The sequence below is a fragment of the Ranitomeya variabilis genome, chromosome 4, assembly GCF_051348905.1.
Source record: "Ranitomeya variabilis isolate aRanVar5 chromosome 4, aRanVar5.hap1, whole genome shotgun sequence".
In the NCBI taxonomy this organism is placed as follows: Eukaryota; Metazoa; Chordata; class Amphibia; order Anura; family Dendrobatidae; genus Ranitomeya; species Ranitomeya variabilis.
In genome coordinates this window covers 296,322,192-296,341,232 of record NC_135235.1, presented here as the reverse complement: position 1 = coordinate 296,341,232, position 19,041 = coordinate 296,322,192, and the positions used below count along the sequence as shown (strand labels likewise).

At 46.4% G+C, this 19,041-nt stretch overlaps 1 protein-coding gene across 1 annotated transcript; it reads left to right on the top strand.

Annotated features, from left to right (window-relative positions):
• Positions 1-2,882: 2,882 nt before the first annotated feature.
• Positions 2,883-14,637, top strand: LOC143764567 (arylacetamide deacetylase-like 4). Its single transcript, XM_077250251.1, has 4 exons — positions 2,883-3,300; positions 7,169-7,391; positions 11,761-11,824; positions 13,688-14,637. Exons 1-4 carry the CDS (start codon positions 3,124-3,126, stop codon positions 14,442-14,444), a joined length of 1,221 nt encoding a protein of 406 aa, XP_077106366.1. The 5' UTR covers positions 2,883-3,123; the 3' UTR covers positions 14,445-14,637.
• Positions 14,638-19,041: the final 4,404 nt, after the last annotated feature.

The following is a 19,041-nucleotide window of genomic DNA, read 5'->3' as shown; positions in this document are numbered from 1 at the left end:
ATGGGAGCGATTATTCCGATCAGAGTGTCATCCAATTTTCTCATGCATGAAGTCATTAAAGAAAATACTTTCTCCACCTTCTCCATTCTGACAGTCCATGAAAATCCTATTTTTTTTTTTTTTTTTAATGGACCAATTGACTTGGATTTTTTAATTTTTGATCCGACACGTCTCTGCCATTTTGCTCTCACCGACTTGTGACTAGCCCCATTAACTATCACAGCTGTGAGTGCTATCCATGAAAAGCAGAGCAAAATTCGGATGTCTGAACGAGGCCCAACTATGACCTCATCACTCTCTTCTCGAGGCAACGGAATAATTCCCTCCGTTGAAAATATGTCGCATTCTAAAAATTTTAAAGGACAACTCAAATAAAGCAATGACATTGTGTAACTGGCACAATGGACACGTCACAATCAGGGCCGTATTTGCCACTAGGCACTTGAGGGCACGTGCCTAGGGCGGGGACAATGCAGGGGGCGGCACCTGAGCAAGGTTGTTTTTTGTTTTTTTTCATAAATCCTGGGCCATGCATACAGGGTGGCGATATGAGCCATGCATACGGGGGGGGGGGGGGGGATATGAGCCATGCATACAGGGGGGGAATATGAGCCATGCATACAGGGGAGGGAATATGAGCCATGCATACGGGGGGAATATGAGCCATGCATACAGGGGGAAATATGTTGTGAATTCCGTTCTGGAGCTCCCTCCTGTGGTTGCTAATGGTATTTTTGTGAGTTCTGCCCTTGGGCTCCCTCTGGTGGTTTCGAGTGGAACTGCTGCTCCTTTAGGTAGCTGTGGCAGCTGCCTTCACTAATCGCCTTGCCTGGGTTTGTTATTTAAACCTGCTCTGGGCTTTAGTTCATGCCAGCTGTCAATGTTCTTGGTTGGATTTGGTTCTCTCCTTGGATTTCTCATATGGCCTGTCCTTGTCAGCAAAAGATAAGTTTTTGCTAGTTTTTGTTTGTCCATTTGCTTGGACTCTATTGCTCTGCAAATATGTCTCTTTTTGTCCAGCTTGTCACTATGTCATATTCAGGCTAGCTGGAAGCTCTGGGAAAGCAGATTTGCCCCTCCACACCGTGAGTCGGTGTGGAGTTCATTTTTGTAAACTCTGCGTGGATTTTGTAGTTTTTAATACTGACCGCACAGTATCCTTTTCTCTCTGTCTATCAAGTTTAGTATTGGCCTCCTTTGCTGAAATCTGATTTCATTTCTGTGTACGTCATTTCCCTCTTCACTCACAGTCAATATTTGTGGGGGGCTGTCTTTCCTTTTGGGGTTTTCTCTGAGGCAAGATAGCTTTCTATTTCCTTCTTTAGGGGTAGTTAGTTCTTAGGCTGTGAAGAGGTGTCTAGGGAGAGTCAGGAACATCCCACGGCTATTACTAGTGTTGTTGTTAGGATTAGGGACTGCGGTCAGTAGAGATACCACCTTCTCAGAGCTTGTCCCATGTTGCGTTTTAGCCACCAGGTCATATCAGTGTGGCCTCTTAACCACCAGGTCATAACAGGATATGAGCCATGCATACAGGGGGGAATATGAGCCATGCATACAGGAGGGGGAATATGAGCCATGCATACAGAAGGGGGGGGATATGAGCCATGTATATGGGATGGGAGGGAGATGAGCCATGCATACAGGAGGGGGGGTCATTATACAGTATTGAGCATCATGTGGGATCATTATACAGTATGGAGAACTGTGTGTGGCCATTATACAGTATTGAGCATCATGTGTGGCCGTTATACAGTATTGAGCATCATGTGTGGCCGTTATACAGTATGGAGCATCATGTGTGGCCGTTATACAGTATGGAGCATCATGTGTGGCCAATGGCCATTATACAGTATAGAGCATCGTGTGGCCGTTATACAGTATGGAGCATCATGTGTGGCCATTATACAGTATTGAGCATCATGTGTGGCTGTTATACAGTATTGAGCATCATGTGTGGCTGTTATACAGTATGGAGCATCATGTGTGGCCGTTATACAGTATTGAGCATCATGTGGGATCATTATATAATATGGAGAACTGTGTGTGGCCATTATACAGTATGGAGCACTATGTGTGGCCATTATACAGTATGGAGCACTGTGTGGCCATTATGCAGTATGGAGCACTGTGTGGCCATTATACATTATGGAGCATCATGTGTGGCCATTATACACTATGGAGCATCATGTGTGGCCATTATGCAGTATTGAGCATCATGTGTGGCCGTTAGACAGTATTGAGCATCATGTGTGGCCATTATACAGTATGGAGAACTGTGTGTGGCCATTATACAGTATGGAGCATCATGTGTGGCCGTTAGACAGTATTGAGCATCATGTGTGGCCATTATACAGTATGGAGCACTGTGTGGCCATATTTTTTTTGTTTATAATTATTGTATATAAAACAGTGTGATCAGCAGTGCTAAATGGCTGTGGTTGGGACGTGGATATGGGTGTGACTAGTTGTGAAATGGGTGTGGTCAGAGGCGTGGCCTAAAATTTGCCGTGGTTCACTACGCGCGCCGCAAACTTTATACCTCCTTCCCTTCTTCAAAAGTTGGGAGGTATGGTACCGCATTTGCCAGATCATGGCAAGTGCCGCAAATCCCATAGGGAATGAATGAGGCCGAACGCAGTGTTGCCGTAAGTGATCCGTTACGCGGCAGATGTAGAAAAACTGCCCGATCTGCTGCAAAAGGCGACTTTCACATCAGCGATTCTTGCCAAAGTCACTGCCGATAGTGTCATACTCACCAAAGGGGGAGGCAGCACTAAAAGTGCCTAGGGCAGCAGAAACTCTAAATGCGGCCCTGGTCACAATGCAGAGCTACAAAACATACAACTGAGGAGTGTTATTCTATAGGGAACAGACCGGTTGGGACAGACCACAGGCTGTTTATAAATTACATGGAGCACTGGGCTTAAGGGGGTTAAATGCATATACGATATGTCCCCAATGAGTTGTCCTTATAGCGCGCACAGAAATGACATTCTTGCACTTTAATATTTGGTTAATATAAACATCTGGTTGCACTTCTCCTTTAAGAGGCTGCTTAGATACAAAACCCAGAGGAAAAACAGGAAGTCACAGGAGAACAAAGTATCAGAAACCGTGGAAATGTTTGGAGTATTAGCTTCTCCGCTTTGTGCAATCAGCATTTTTCTTCTTTTATGTCTTCTGATATTTTTGGGGATAACTTGGTATGAATCCTCAAAAGCGGAGTACCCCCCGGGGATTGCAAATCCTGAATTACTTCGGAGATTTTATGTATTTTTGACAGGCGTTCTCCTCTTGGTGAGTTCATGACCGGAATCTGATTTGTGTTGCTTCTTCCTACAAACCTCACAATCCCCGCTTTACATGCAATTCTACTTCTGCTGCTGGGATCAGATGTTGCACTGAAGCCATTGGGATTTTATGTTGTTGAAAACCCTGCAGTTTTTATGGCATTTTATGTTTTCGTTGTGTTTTCCCATAAACTTCAGTAGAGAAAACGGCTTCTATGAAAATCATTTCCAAACGAAACGTCATGTAGTACCGCAATATTACAGGCAAAAAAATCTTTTATAAAATTATTACTGGGCTGCTACCAAGGAAAAATCTAATAATTTATTTTGGAATTTTTGTGTTGCATTTTTTGTTATGTGGAAATGTGCAGCTGGCAGCTTTCCTTTAAATTGTACTTGGAAGTGTCCAGTGGGAAATATAGAAATCAAGGGCCCCCATAGCACTTGCATGAATTGTGTGAATTGTGCATGGCTTCCTAGCATACAATTGTACAGTAAGGTCAGGCAGGATCACATCATGTAGGCGCAGTCACACAAGAGCAGAAGTCCCACGGACAAGGAAGAGGAACATGTAAAGTGGCGCACAAAATAGTGCCCTAATGAAGCCCCTCCGTGTTCCCACCCATTATGACATCCATTTCATGGCCTTCATGCAGTATGATGCTCCCACGAAGTGCATCCACCAAGCATGATACGTACATAGAGCCCCTCAAACATGATGCCCTCACAATTTCCCCACACACATTATGATGCCCCCAGAGTGCTGACACATGACGCCCCAACAGTTCCCCCTACACAGGATGATGCCCCCATTGTGCTCTGACACACAGTGCCTCCAAAGTTCCCCTTATATAGTATGATGCCCCAAAAGTGCTGTGACACACAATGCCCTCACAGTTCCCCTTACACTGTATGATGTCCCAGTAGTGCTCTGACACGATGCCCTCATTCCCATTACACAGTATGATGCCCCCATAGTGCTCTGACAAAGGGTGCCCTCGTAGTTCCCCTTACACAGTATGATGCATCATAGTGTGATGACACACAATGCCCTCACAGTTCCCCTTACACAGTATGATGCCCCATAGTGCTGTGACACACAATGCCCTCACAGTTCCCCTTACACAGTATGATGTCCAATAGTGCTCTGACACACGATGTCCTCACGGTTCCCCTTACACAGTATGATGCCCAATAGTGCTCTGACAATGCCTCCACAGTTCCTTTTACACAGCGTGATGCCCCAATATTGCTCTGACACACGATGCCCTCACAGTTCCCCTTACAAAGTATGATGCCCCAATAGTGCTGTGACACACGATGCCCTCACAATTCCCCTTACACAGCGTGATGCCCCAATATTGCTCTGACACACGATGCCCTCACAGTTCCCCTTACGCAGTGTGATGCCCAATAGTGCTCTGACACACGATGCCCTCACAGTTCCCCTCACACAGTATGATGCCCCATAGTGCTGTGATACAAAATGCCCTCACAGTTCCCCTAACACAGTATGATGTCCTATAGTGCTGTGACACATGATGCCCTCAGTTTCCCCTACACAGTATGATGCCCCAATAGTGCTCTGACTCACAATGCCCTCACAGTTCCCCTTACACAGTATGATGCCCCAATAGTTCTCTGACACACGATGCCCTCACAGTTCCCCTTACACAGTATGATGCCCCAATAGTGCTGTGACACACAATACCCTCACAGTTCCCCTTACACAGTATGATGCCCCAAGTGTTCCCCCACCCACATTATGATGACCCTAACGTTCCCCAACACAATATGAAATCCTCACCATGCCCCTTACACATTATGATGCTCCACAGTGTTCCCTAACGCAGCACATAAACTCCAAATAAGAGTCCACTGACAAAATGAAAAAAGCTATTCATGTAGCGCCGTTCCCACACTGAGCTGCTCTGCTTTGTGCTGAACCGAGATGTAGATGCATATGGGGAAGGGCGTTGACATCTCCCTGCTCCACCAGTTTGTTCATCTCTATCTGTGTCCTGAGGAAGCAGATTCCATTGAGATCCTTATGAAGCTGTCATTTCATGTTCTTGGACCGACCTGCCATCTGGCTGAGACATGCATCGATAATATGCTCATCTGAAAAAAATGGTGATTATTCCATTCTCAAACCTCAGCGCATCTCTGCCAACCAGAAACTATAGTGGTCACATGTAATGAAACGTTATCATAGGGTGCCAGGATGAGACTGGCATAGAAGCCCTGTTAGGGTAAGTTCACACTGGGTGTTTTTGCTGCTTTTTTTCTGTAGCAAAACCTGATTTCTTGGCAGGAAAGAAGCTGTTGCAATAACGCAGGTTTAGGTACGTTTTTGGTGCATTTTGTGGTGCGGTTTTGTGTCTCTTTGTCCATACTAATGGCCATGACTTTTCTGCAGAAAAAATGCTGTTAATAATGATACCTGCATTTTTGCTGTGTTTTTGCCTTGTTTTTTCAACACCCTTTCAAGCCAATGGGTGAAAAACTATGCAAAAACACTGCAAAAACGCTGAAAGAAGTGACATGCTCTATGTCCAAAAAAAAGCAGCAAAGCACAAAATCCTGATGACACAATGTGTGTGCATGAGATTCTGAAATCTCATAGACTTTGCTGGTACTGTAAAAAGCAACTGAAAATTAGCATAAAAAAGCAGCAAAAAAAAACAGCAAAAAAGCCCAGTGTGAACTAACCCTTAGTGGGAGAGCAATCCCTAGGGGAATCGGCAGCAACATCTGTAAGGTGTCCAGGGCGAGCTGCTTCTTCTCCACACCCTGGCACCCCACATATAGACAGTGTCCCAGGACATATATAGTGTGCTGTGAAGTTTGCTTTATACTCAGTTGTAGGCCGGAGGCCTCCGCTGCATCCACTTCCTTAGGTCCAGCATCAGCCGCGCACACATCAGTGGACACTTGGTTTGTTCTATTTTACTGGACAGTTCTGACACAACAGTCTTTAACACGCAGAATTGGGCAGAGCACCCTCCATTTCCAGGTTCATCAACACAGTGCATTTCAAGCCTCTGCTTTCATTCAGATCTGATTATCCCGACTACGCTTGGTCCTCCTGTCAGCCCCAAGGATTTCCCATCCGGACCCACAGCACTCCCGAGATCTGCTACGTTTCCCTCTCGTGGTTCCCCGTATGGCTTTCTCTGTATGAAAGGGATTAAGGCACACTACTCAGTGCTTAGTTTGGGTCCATAGGACCTAGACATTACAGGAAGGTCCACACAAAAATTGGTCCGACTTCATGCTGTCAGAACAATATGTACTCCACGTGCCTCCTGCCCACTGCAGCTTAAACCTGAAGTGCACACGAACCTCTCTCCAACTCAGACTTTCTCTTTCCAACTAAACCAGGAAATGCTTCCCCTTTTTTCTTCACTTAATCCCCTTCCATGCCGGGCTGGTTCCAAACATTTAACCATCTCTGTTCCTGCAGTCTGTTGCTGGGACGATCTAACCTTTCACCTATATTCCAGTACACAGCTTTCATTACTTTCCTATGTTAACACTATGCTAACAATATTTATAGTATTCCTATATATTTCACACTATTAGGCCCACCACTGCCTATCTGTCCTAATGTTCCTATCTATTACTAAGTACTAAACTATGTTCTAAACTTTCCCTATACCTGAGCTGAATATACCAGAGGTCCTCGGGCGTTACCTTTCTGTGCCCACACAACTGCATCAGTACCTATAACACTCTATGTATTTCACATGTTTCATCGCACCATAAACCACAATGAAACCACACACCACACTTCACAATTGTTGTCTTCAGGGGCAGGTGGAATTTTCTGTGGATCTGCCACTCTTGACATTCTTTGTTTCTTCATTCTATAGACAGAAGCTCTTAATAAACTCGGATTGAGGAACATTGAAGGGATTTTTCATTTTGTACAAAAATTATTAATGCCTGTCCATAAGGATGATCCAGAGATTTTCAAGAAAGACTTAGAATTTGGAGGCGTGCCGGTGAGAGTCTACCAGCCCCGAGCGCCATCAGTCGGTGGTAGAAAAGGAGTCATGTTCTTTCATGGAGGAGGATTCATGGCAGGAAGTATTGGTGAGCAAATCAAAATTTGTGCTTTAAGGATTGATCCATTGTGTGGTTGGGATGTCTTTGTCTAATTATCTTTTCAATCGTTAGGGTTAAAGGGTTTTTACAGGTTTGGGATGAAAGTCTGCAGTCTCTCTATGTGGCTGCAGAATTGTGAATCCTCACAGCGCGCTCAGTGCACGCTGTCAGGATTCTCTGGTGCCAAGAACAGGCAGTCACGTGACCGCAAATATGTGATTTACATTCTTCCTGCCACATTCTGACTAGACATGTCCTTGCTAGCACCCGAGAATCCTGACAGCGTGCAGTGTGCGCGCTCTGAGGATTCAAAAGTCTGCAATTACATACTCACTGCTGACTTTCATCACAAGCCTGGACAAACCCTTTAATACACAAAGCCGTTTATATTACAGTTCTCTTTTGTAAAGTGCTGCAAAAAGGATTTCATGGAGGTACGTGAGAGCTTGACTTCAACTATGTATGCCTATGATGGAATAGTGAAAGATGTGTAAGGGGTGACAGATACTGGTATATGCCCCCACCCCTTTAAGCACGTCCCGGTTGAAACTAGTACTAAATGATGCATGTTCACTGTGTATATTGTTGTAGTTAAATGCCGTATCTAGTGCTGTTTAATGTAGAAGGTTACTTAAGGAAAGCGCAGTACCTTAATTGGGACACTAGATGGGGCACAGTAGGATTAGGCTATAGAAGCTTAGCAGAGTAACTAGTTAATGAGACGACCGCCGGGTCCGGTACTTAAAGGGGATGTCACGGTGGCTGCGACCCGGTCAGTGGCCCTGGGCACCCAAGTAAAAGGGAAGGACTTTAAAGGGGTTTGGATAAAGTTTGTTTGTGATGCCACCTGTGGTATTCGGTCAGAAGGGACCGACGCTGCTTAAAGGGAACCTGTCACCCCCAAAATCGAAGGTGAGCTAAGCCCGCCGCATCAGGGGCTTATCTACAGCATTCTTTATTGCTGTAGATAAGCCCCCAATGTATCCTGAAAGATGAGAAAAAGAGGTTAGATTATACTCACCCAGGGGCGGTCCGATCCGATGGGCGCTGGGGTCCGGGGCCTCCCATCTTCTTACGATGACGTCCTCTTCTTGTCTTCACGCTGCGGCTCCGGCGCAGGCGTACTTTGTCTGCCCTGTTTAGGGCAGAGCAAAGTACTGCAGTGCGCAGGCACCGGGCCTCTCTGACCTTTCAACAGGGCAGACAAAGTACACCTGCGCCAGAGCCGCAGCGTGAATACAAGAAGAGGACATCATCATAAGAAGATGGGAGGCCCCGGACCGGACCACGACGCCCATCGGACCGGACAGCAGCAGGACCCCCCTGGGTGAGTATAATCTAACCTCTTTTTCTCATCTTTCAGGGTATGCTACAGAATGCTGTAGATAAGCCCCTGATGCTGGTGGGCTTAGCTCACATTCGACTTTGGGGGTGACAGGTTCCCTTTAAAGGGGTCCACTGGGGTGATGTTACGGCAGCTGAGATGGTATAACTTCCCACAGGTGAAGTAGGTCCCCAGGGCTACAGGTGTATGGATGGAGATGGTGAGTGGTGCAGTAAAGAACGGAGGACACAGGTTTGCAGTCTCTTTACCTGGTTTACTGAAGACTTCAGGCAGCCACAGTCCAGGGCACCAGATCACAGGTACAGTCAGGGTCCGGTTGGCTTGGAAGTGAATTCAGAGTCCCCTTCACCAGGTGGAGAGGAAAGCCTTCCTACTAGCGTGATGGTGTAGTCCCTTGCTGCCTATGGCTTCTGTCAAGGTCCTCACAGTTCTCTCTGTCCTCCTTAAAGGTGGGACACAAACCCGTATAACAGGTGGCTCGAGCCTTTTGACAGGGTCTCTATCACGACCCGGGCTCTATTCGCCATTGTGTCTCCTGGGTATTAGGGCGGACAGGTGACGTGTAGTCCAGCTGTCCTGCCGGTTTCTGCTGTGCCTCCTAGAGTCCGACACAACCTCGGTCTTCCGGCTACCGGTGTCTGCGCTCTGCAAGGAGATAGCTCAGTCGCAGCTATTCTCCCCAGTTGTCACTCTCCTAAGCACAGGCTCTCCTACACACTTGCTACATGATGTTCTTCCTTCTGTATTCTGTGAAGAGAAGAAAGTAAGGTTATTTGTTTAAAGATGAACGTGAACTCTGTCTCGTTTTGTGCAATAACACCAGCAGCTAAGCCCCAGCAGCTCAGATGGGACCCAAAAGGTGCAGATGATGTGGCTGAAGGTAGGCAAAAAAGGGGACATTGTTTGCATGTGGCGGGAGGCCAGGGCGCGTGTAAGCAGATAGATTCAGCCACGACTACGGCCCTCCCTCACAGATTCAGCCACGACTACGGCCCTGGCCCTCCCTCACAGATGCAGCCTATCAGCAGCAACTAATTGACTGTGATGGTCATGGGACATATTTAATGTCACACTTTCTTATCTGGCAAGATACACAGACCCGTTAAGGGCTTTGTTTTGTTTGAGAGGGGCTGTAACCTAGCGATTGATGTTTGATAAGCCAGAATTATGGTGCCTATTTCTGACACAAGGTAAGACAACTAAAAGGTGGTGTAAACTTAAGGCCCCGTCTCACATAGCGATTTACCAACGATCACGACCAGCGATACGACCTGGCCGTGATCTGGCCGTGATCGTTGGTAAGTCGTTGTGTGGTCGCTGGGGAGCTGTCACACAGACCGCGCAGGGCCGCGCTTAGTAACCCGATGTTTACCCTGGTTACCAAAAAAAACAAACACTACATACTCACCATCTGTTGCCCGTCAGGTCCCTTGCCGTCTGCTTCCTGCTCTGAGTGCAGCCGTACAGTGAGAGCAGAGCGCAGCGGTGACGTCACTGCTGTGCTCTCACTTTACGGCGGCAGTCAGAGCAGGAAGCAGACGGCAAGGGACCTGACGGGCATCAGATGGTGAGTATGTACTGTTTTTTTTTTTTTACTTTTACGCTGGTAACCAGGGTAAACATCGGGTTACTAAGCGCGGCCCTGCGCTTAGTAACCCGATGTTTACCCTGGTTACCAGTGAAGACATCGCTGGATCGGTGTCACACACACCGATTCAGCGATGTCAGCGGGACCTCAACGACCAAAAAACGGCCCAGGCCATTCCGACATGACCAGCGATCTCGCAGCAGGGGCCTGATCGCTGGTACGTGTCACACATAGCGAGATCGCTACTGAGGTCGCTGTTGCGTCACAAAACTTGTGACTCAGCAGCGATCTCGCTAGCGATCTCGCTATGTGAGACGTGGCCTTTAGACTAAGCAGTCTCAATAATGGCTGGACTATACAAGGTAAATACTCTTTACCCCTTTTTCATCATAGATTGTAAACCCTCACTCTTCTTGTATACATTGTTTTGGTTTTACATTATTTGTAAATGTCAACTCTGAATTTTAAGAAGTAAGGAGAGTTGTGAGAAGTGACTGCGTCACAGCTAGGTAGAAGTAAGTGAGAGTAGTACTCCTTATATATATGTAAGAAGTGCTACCCCAAAGCTGCAAAGTTGCAAACATAAAGTTCCAGCTTGTTCTGCCATGCATGTCATTTGACCCACATGATGGAGGACACCTTAAGTGCAAGACGGAGTACCATCACTGCTGAGAGATGGTGAAGATCGCCTTCATAGAGGGGAGCAGAGGCTTATTCATCCAGAATGAGTTAAGTCGCTGCTTATCTGAGTTAGGTAATTTGCCATCTCGGAGATTAGGAGGAGACTGATAACGGAGCAAGCAGTTCATAGGAGTGTACAAGATTGCCAGAACACAATATCAGCGCATTGGTTTAAAGGAGGACGACTGGGATCATGGCTGCACTAAGCACTAGGAGAGACTGTGCGGTGACATATTGAGAGTGACACAAAGACTGTGACATTAGCTTTTAGTTCTGAATCCAGTGTTAGTTGTACTTTTTTCTGTCAATTTTTATCATAAATGTTTGATTATTGCGGCGGGGTTCACTTACGGTAGAATTGAGATGTGCAGCAAAAGCTGGGCAACCAGGGGAGAAAGGCAGGGGATCACCATACACCCATTTATCTCTCTAACTCCAACGTTCAGTATTTGTAAGCCAAAACCAGAAGACGAACAATCAGAGGAAAAGTACCATAGAAACACGTCACCACTTCTGGATTTATCACCCACTCCTGGTTTTGGCTTACACGTTCTGAGGTAAAAAACTGACCAAATACTGAACGTGTGAACGTGGCCTCATAGCCAGCAGAATCTGGAATCCTCGCTATATGTAAATATGATTGATTGTTATGGATAACAGAGCATTTTTCATTTGTCATGATATTGGATAATTGTTTGGTAGGATTGATTCCTATAACTCATGTCTTATTTATTTGGTTTTAGAGAGCCATGACACTTTCTGTCGATACCTGTCAAAGAAATCTGGAGCTGTGGTTGTCTCTGTTGGGTAAGATGGCATTGATCATCTAATGTTTCCTTACGTTCTAATTAAAATAATGAAATAGTGAAAGTGAATTGCGACTAATTTTGTAGAATGAAAGTGATCTGACCAAAGGAACTTTTCCGAGTTCTGTCCGAATCTAAAGCTGTAATCTTAATTGGTTGCTTTGGGCAACTGTTCCATTTGTTTTGTCGGTAGTAGTTTTTATATTCCCCGAAAATGAAAAAAAATGTCCAGGAACAAAATAATGATAACTGGGTTCACATTTTGTTCAAAACCATTATAAATATTCATTATCGAGATTGAAAAAGACATACTGATGCACAGAAAACAGTTGGGTGAGCCAGGACCCAGTAATTAATATAGGGCAAAAAATATCTATTTGTCTATTGTATGGAGTAACCGCCAAGTATACCTCATTTGTGAGTATTTCAATTATTTTTTTTCTCCATGTGCAATTAAAGGGGTTGATATATCCTTTATTTGCACATATTGAAATACCATGGAGATATAACTGGCTATTACTCAATAGTATATAGAAATAGATATCGCTATGGTTCAGAGGTGTTGGCACTTATTCTCCTGGGGCTCACATGACATTATGTCACTCAAGCTCTGCAGCCAATTGGCGGGCGCTTCACTCCTTCCCCCTTCAGAAAAATCAGACATGCCTAGTAAATCAGAGCTGCGGCTGCTCTCACTTTCTCCAGAAGCCTGATTTGTCTGAAGGAAGAGAGAGTGAAGAGGCCACAGATTTGGCTTCAGGGATTGCGTGACGTAATGTCACGTTAGTGCAAGGAGAGCCAGTGCCGTCAACGCTGGAACCGCACCCCCACTGGAGGTGAGTATAGCTGCTATTATTTTCTAAGGGGTAACCTAGTGATTTAGAAGGGGTTGTTAGAGTAGTGAACAACCCCTTTAATGTGTTTCCTCAAAAATTGTCTATAACTGACCCTTTGCTTTACAGTATAAGTACTGGTGGATGAGAGACAGCGACTGCAGCACTGGCCACCTGATCACATCCTGTTTGAGTATCCTAGAATGCACTGGGGATTCTCAAACAAAACGTCATTAGAACAGAAAAAAAAGCAGAAAGATAGTAGAGAAGGAATGGTATGGAATTTTTAATTAAAGTACCGTATGTTAAAAAAAGTGATCAGATGATTAGATTACAAATATAGAAATTCAGGATTAAGTTCAACTTTGGTTTTGGATCACACTTTAATGAATTTGGCTCATCTTTCAAGTGCCGTGCGCCACCAACAGAAATGTCACTCTGGAGTTTTTGTCGTAATTTACATCACTTTTGTGGTGTAAATTATGACAAATTTGTCAAGTGCTCTTAGCAGGTCCCATCCAATGTGAGCTGAGTCTTCTTTTCTAAAAGTGGCCAGGACTGGTGTAAAAAAACAACAAAAAGTTGCAAAATTTTTTGCACAACTTCAAGTCACACAAAAATTTTGTGACATTTCACGGAAAAAAAATTGCCTAATGAATAGGGCACAAAGTCGACAACATGATTATTTGCATAAAATAAATTCTATCAAGTGTTGTTTACTTCCGACAGCCCCTGCCCATTTACCCTATTGAAGCCATTTTTAAGAGGAGGACTAAATTCTGAACCCACATCTATTGCTTAGGGAAAAGAGTATCTACAACACTATATCTCAGTCTGGAGGACCTAACTTGGTAATAAATCATCGCCATTAGACCACTGTGAATTAATTAATACCATAAAGAACGTCTAAAATGAGGAAATTAGATGGAGATATTAATCAATGCAAATGTTGCTCCCTATTACCCAAATATTGACTGTTTCTTCCCATATCAAAGATCTAATGGTCTTTTTTTTTAAATAATTCATTTTAGGTACCGCCTGGCCCCAAAACACAGATGCCCGGCTGCATTTGATGACTGTGTCTTGGCTACAGTTCACTTTCTGAAGACGGCACAAGAACATGGAGTCGATCCTTCTTCTGTTATATTATGTGGAGACAGTGCCGGGGGCAATCTTACAGCTGGGGTTTGTCAAGCTCTTGTGGGTAGATCAGATATTCCAAAGCCTCTTGCCCAGGTGATGATATACCCAGTGCTCCAGATGGCAGACTTCAATTTACCTTCATACCAACAAAACAAGATGGTCCCATTGTTATACCAAAAGTTTGCATTATACTGCACAATGAAATACATAGGTGGCGATCCTTCTTTGTCAAAAGAACTGATCAAGGGCAGCCATGTTACTCTTGAGATAAGACAAAAATTAAGTAAGTTGTTGAGTTCTCAAGAATTTAAGGACAAAGGCTACAAACCTCACGTCATGGCGCCATTTAATAAAGAAGTTTATGAGAAAGTTAAGATAACTCTTGACCTTCCATGTTCCCCATTGTTCTCTGATGATGCTGTGATCCGGCAATTACCACAGGCCTACATACTAACATGTGAGTTCGATGTTCTCCGAGATGATGGGATACTCTACAAGAAACGGCTGGAGGACAATGGAGTCCCAGTCACATGGTATCATGTTGAAGATGGTTTTCATGGAGTAGTTGTCTTCTTTGATCGGTCTGATGTGGTGTCCGGAAAGTTGGCTATGGATAATATAATCACTTACATTAAAAACCTTTGAGACTTTATATGGGTGAAATATTGTTTATCTTTGTATGAAATAACGAGATATCTCACATGTTCTTTATTTTGGGTTTATGTCATGAGTTGTATTACAAAATTGTATTATTTTGCTAACGTGTTTCTCACTAAGGTTCCTTCACACATATGTTTTAGTTTTTGATTTGTAAGAAACACTGTGATTTTCATGCATATTTTTGACGTGTTGTTGGCAGGGTTTCTTTAGACAGGCAGTTGCAAAATGCGTTTTTCCGGTCCTATCGATAATCCTATTAAAAAAATGCATGGAAAAAGTGCCACACTTGGGCAATGCTGTATTTTGTAAAATATGTCAGTGATCAAAGAAATGCACCAAAATTGAAGTTAAATGACCATGCACTGTAAATAACAGACAGAAAATGGCCCCCCCGTGCAAGAACAATATATCGGGCTCATCCAAATTCTGCATCCTGCGTTTCTTCCTATTCCCGATCCCCCGATGGCTTCCTGAATCTGATTGAGAAGTCACACTTGTTTCAGTGACTTTCCTCTCCTGTCCGAGATTTTGCACAATCTCCATTATTGCAGGGACTCATCCGCTCGGAAGGGGCAGAGCATGTGCAGATTGTTAGTCCGGGACTTGCAATGTCATCGGGACCTTACTGCACATGTACTGCCTCAGGCAATTACTGCGTTTGCGCAAAATTTCAGTGTACTGCTGGGGTTTCTTTCTTATACTGCACTCTCCCTCGGCTCCTTAAGGAGGTACGTGATACACTCAGCAACCTTTCAAGGAGCCAGGTCTGAGTTGTCTTCTCTAGTTTTACCTTCAGGGTCTATCCAGATTGTGCTGGAGCCGCTAGGACCTGCTTTACTGGATAATATAATCTGTACAGGAAGTGGGGTTTGTGCAGTTTTTTCATAGTTAGATCCTTTACCCCGCGCTTGCGCAGTGTGTATCGTAAAGCCGCGCTTGTGCTGTGTGTATCGTCAAGCCGTGCTTATGCAGTCTTGCATTGTGAAGCCGGGCATGCGCAGTGGGTATCGTGAAGCGTCATTTGCACATGTGTATCGTCACACCGCGCTTGCGCAGTGTGTATCGTGGAGCCACGCTTGCACAGTGTTGACCGCATATGCCATGACAAGTGTGCGTATTGACGCTGTGTGTAGTACCCAGCTTCACTGACTGTGCGCGTATGCACCGCTTGTCACGGAACAAGCGCGGGGAGCCGCTCAAAATGGAGCATAGGCAGCTCCTCGAGCTGGCTGCTCAACCCTGCGCAACTGCTGCTCTCCGCACAACACTGCACAAGCGCGGCTCTCCGCTCAACACTGCACAAGTGCGGCTCTCCGCTCAACACTGCACAAGCGCGCACTCCGCTCAACACTGCACAAGTACGGCTCTCCGCTCAACACTGCACAAGTACGGCTCTAGTCTCCACTCAACACTGCACAAGCGCGGCTTTCCATTCAACACTGCACAGGCGCGGCTCTCAGCTCAACACTGCACAAGCGCGGCTCTCAGCTCAACACTGCACAAGCGCAGCTCTCAGCACAACAATGCACAAGCACTACTCTCCACTCAACACTGCACAAGCGCAGCTCTCCACTCAACACTGCACAAGCACTACTCTCCACTCAACACTGCACAAGCGTGGCTCTCCGCTCAACACTGCACAAGTGCGGCGCTCCACGCAACACTGCACAAGTGTGGCTCTAAGCTCAACACTGCACAAGCGCAGCTCTCCACTCAACACTGCACAAGCACTACTCTCCACTCAACACTGCACAAGCGTGGCTCTCCGCTCAACACTGCACAAGTGCGGCGCTCCGCTCAACACTGCACAAGTGCGGCGCTCCGCTCAACACTGCACAAGTGCGGCTCTCCGCTCAACTCTGCACAAACGCGGCTCTCCGCTCAACTCTGCACAAGTACGGCTCTCCGCTCAACTCTGCACAAGCACGGCTCTCAGCTCAACTCTGCACAAGCAGTATTCTCCACTCAACACTGCACAGGCGCGGCTCTCAGCTCAACACTGCACAAGCGCGGCTCTCAGCTCAACACTGCACAAGCGCAGCTCTCAGCACAACACTGCATAAGTGCGGCTCTCAGCTCAACACTGCACAAGCACTACTCTCCACTCAACACTGCACAAGCGCAGCTCTCCACTCAACACTGCACAAGCACTACTCTCCACTTAACACTGCACAAGCGTGGCTCAACACTGCACAAGCACTACTCTCCGCTCAACACTGCACAAGTGCGGCTCAACACTGCACAAGCGCGACTCTCCGCTCAACACTGCACAAGCGCAGCTCTCCGCTCAACACTGCATAAGCGCGGCTCTCCGCTCAACACTGCACAAGTGCGGCTCAACACTGCACAAGTGCGGCGCTCCGCTCAACTCTGCACAAACGCGGCTCTCCGCTTAACTCTGCACAAGTACGGCTCTCCGCTCAACTCTGCACAAGCACGGCTCTCAGCTCAACTCTGCACAAGCAGTATTCTCCACTCAACACTGCACAAGCGCGGCTCTCTGCTCAACACTGCACAAGCGCGGCTCTCTGCTCAACACTGCACAAGCGCGGCTCTCCGCTCAACACTGCACAAGTGCGGCTCAACACTGCACAAGCGCGGCTCTCCGCTCAACACTGCACAAGCGCGGCTCTCAGCTCAACACTGCACAAGCGCGGCTCTCCGCTCAACACTGCACAAGTGCGGTTCAACACTGCACAAGCGCGACTCTCCACTCAACACTGCACAAGCGCGGCTCTCCGCTCAACACTGCACAAGCGTGGCTCTCAGCTCAACACTGCACAAGCGCGGCTCTCTGCTCAACACTGCACAAGTGTGGCTCTCTGCTCATCACTGCACAAGTGCGGCTCTCCGCTCAACTCTGCACAAGTACGGCTCTCCGCTCAACACTGCACAAGTGTGGCTCTCTGCTCAACTCTGCACAAGCGCGACTCTCCGCTCAACTCTGCACAAGTGCGGCTCTCCGCTCAACACTGCACAAGTGCAGCTCTCAGCTCAACTCTGCACAAGCGCGGCTCTCTGCTCAACTCTGCACAAGTGCGGCTCTTCGCTCAACTCTGCACAAGTACGGCTCTCTGCTCAACACTGCACAAGTGCGGCTCTCAGCTCAACTCTGCACAAGCACTACTCTCTGCTCAACTCTGCACAAGCGCGGCTCTCTGCTCAACACTGCACAAGTGCGGCTCTCCGCTCAACTCTGCACAAGTACGGCTCTCTGCTCAACTCTGCACAAGTGCGGCTCTCTGCTCAACTCTGCACAAGTGCGGCTCTCTGCTCAACTCTGCACAAGTGCGGCTCTCTGCTCAACTCTGCACAAGTGCGGCTCTCTGCTCAACTCTGCACAAGTGCGGCTCTCTGCTCAACTCCGCACAAGCACGGCTCTCCGCTCAACACTGCACAAGCGCGGATCTCCGCTCATCTCTGCACAAGTGCGGCTCTCAGCTCAACTCTGCACAAGCACTACTCTCTGCTCAACTCTGCACAAGCGCGGGATTTCAAAGCGAATTTGAGCGATGTTGGCACCACCCCGAGAACATCATTCAAATTGCGTGGGCAGTGACAACTGTGACTGAATAACATGAAGCACACCCCTATGACTACTGTAAATGAGCAGGTATGATATAACTATATAAAGTGCATTTTGCACATGATCAGACCGCTGCTTTTAATGAAAAAAAATATGTTAGTGATGCACATTGCATCACCAGCAACGCCGGGGACAGTTTACATGCTAAAAAGGACATTACTGGTTCCCCTTAAGAACAGAGAGGATCTGTAATAGGATGTAGACTGGCAATAAGTGCCACAATGTATATTACTGAATTACCAGCGTGTATTTAGTTATTCCAGTCCTGAAATGCTAGTGGTCACTACAGGTTATCCATTAAAGTGGACTATGTCCTCATTCGTCCAGAGCTTTCTTATCATCTCATCCTAAGCTTAAAGGTATATGCTGGAGAAAAAAACAAAAAAAAGACAAAGCGCTACTGGGGTAATAATACTTAAAAACAAAAACCCTACAAAAGATGGGAGAGGGTAGGAGCGCTCACCTGGGGAGGTTATGGTATGGCCTCACTGATTATAGGGCTTTTTCTCCAGCTATTGCAGAGTGCTGCAGGCGCTGGAGAGCCTGTCGGTCCGAGGTATAGGGTATAGGTTTTCTGTTTAGTGTCGGTCATTCCTTAGTCACGGGCACAGGCTTCTGTCAGGGCTCGCGCATACAGCTCATTATATCTGACGACTGCTCTTCGTGGTATTCACAGATGACACTCGTACCTATGATATTCTGTGGAGCTTCGCACATGTTTATTTTTTTTGTGCTTGGACCGAGGAGTCTGAGGAAAAAATTGGAGACGTCCGATTCTGATCCGAGTGTCAGATGAAAATTGGCAATGCCAGTCTATGGGATGTGAAAAACATCGGACCGCGCTCGGATGACATCTGAGTGCAGTCCAATTTTCACAGACTGACAGAATGGAGAAGGTGGAGAAAGTTTTTTTATTTCTCCACCTCATAAAAAAACTGATGACACTCTGATCAAACTCTGATTGGAGTCTAATCAAAAGGGGTGGAGCTGCATATT

Coding starts and splice junctions, on each gene's coding strand:
- LOC143764567 (XM_077250251.1), top strand. CDS start 3,124: ATGTTTGGAGTATTAGCTTCTCCGCTTTGTGCAATCAGCATTTTTCTT. Junction 7,392..11,760: donor ATTCATGGCAGGAAGTATTG/GTGAGCAAATCA, acceptor ATTTGGTTTTAG/AGAGCCATGACACTTTCTGT. Junction 11,825..13,687: donor GCTGTGGTTGTCTCTGTTGG/GTAAGATGGCAT, acceptor AATTCATTTTAG/GTACCGCCTGGCCCCAAAAC.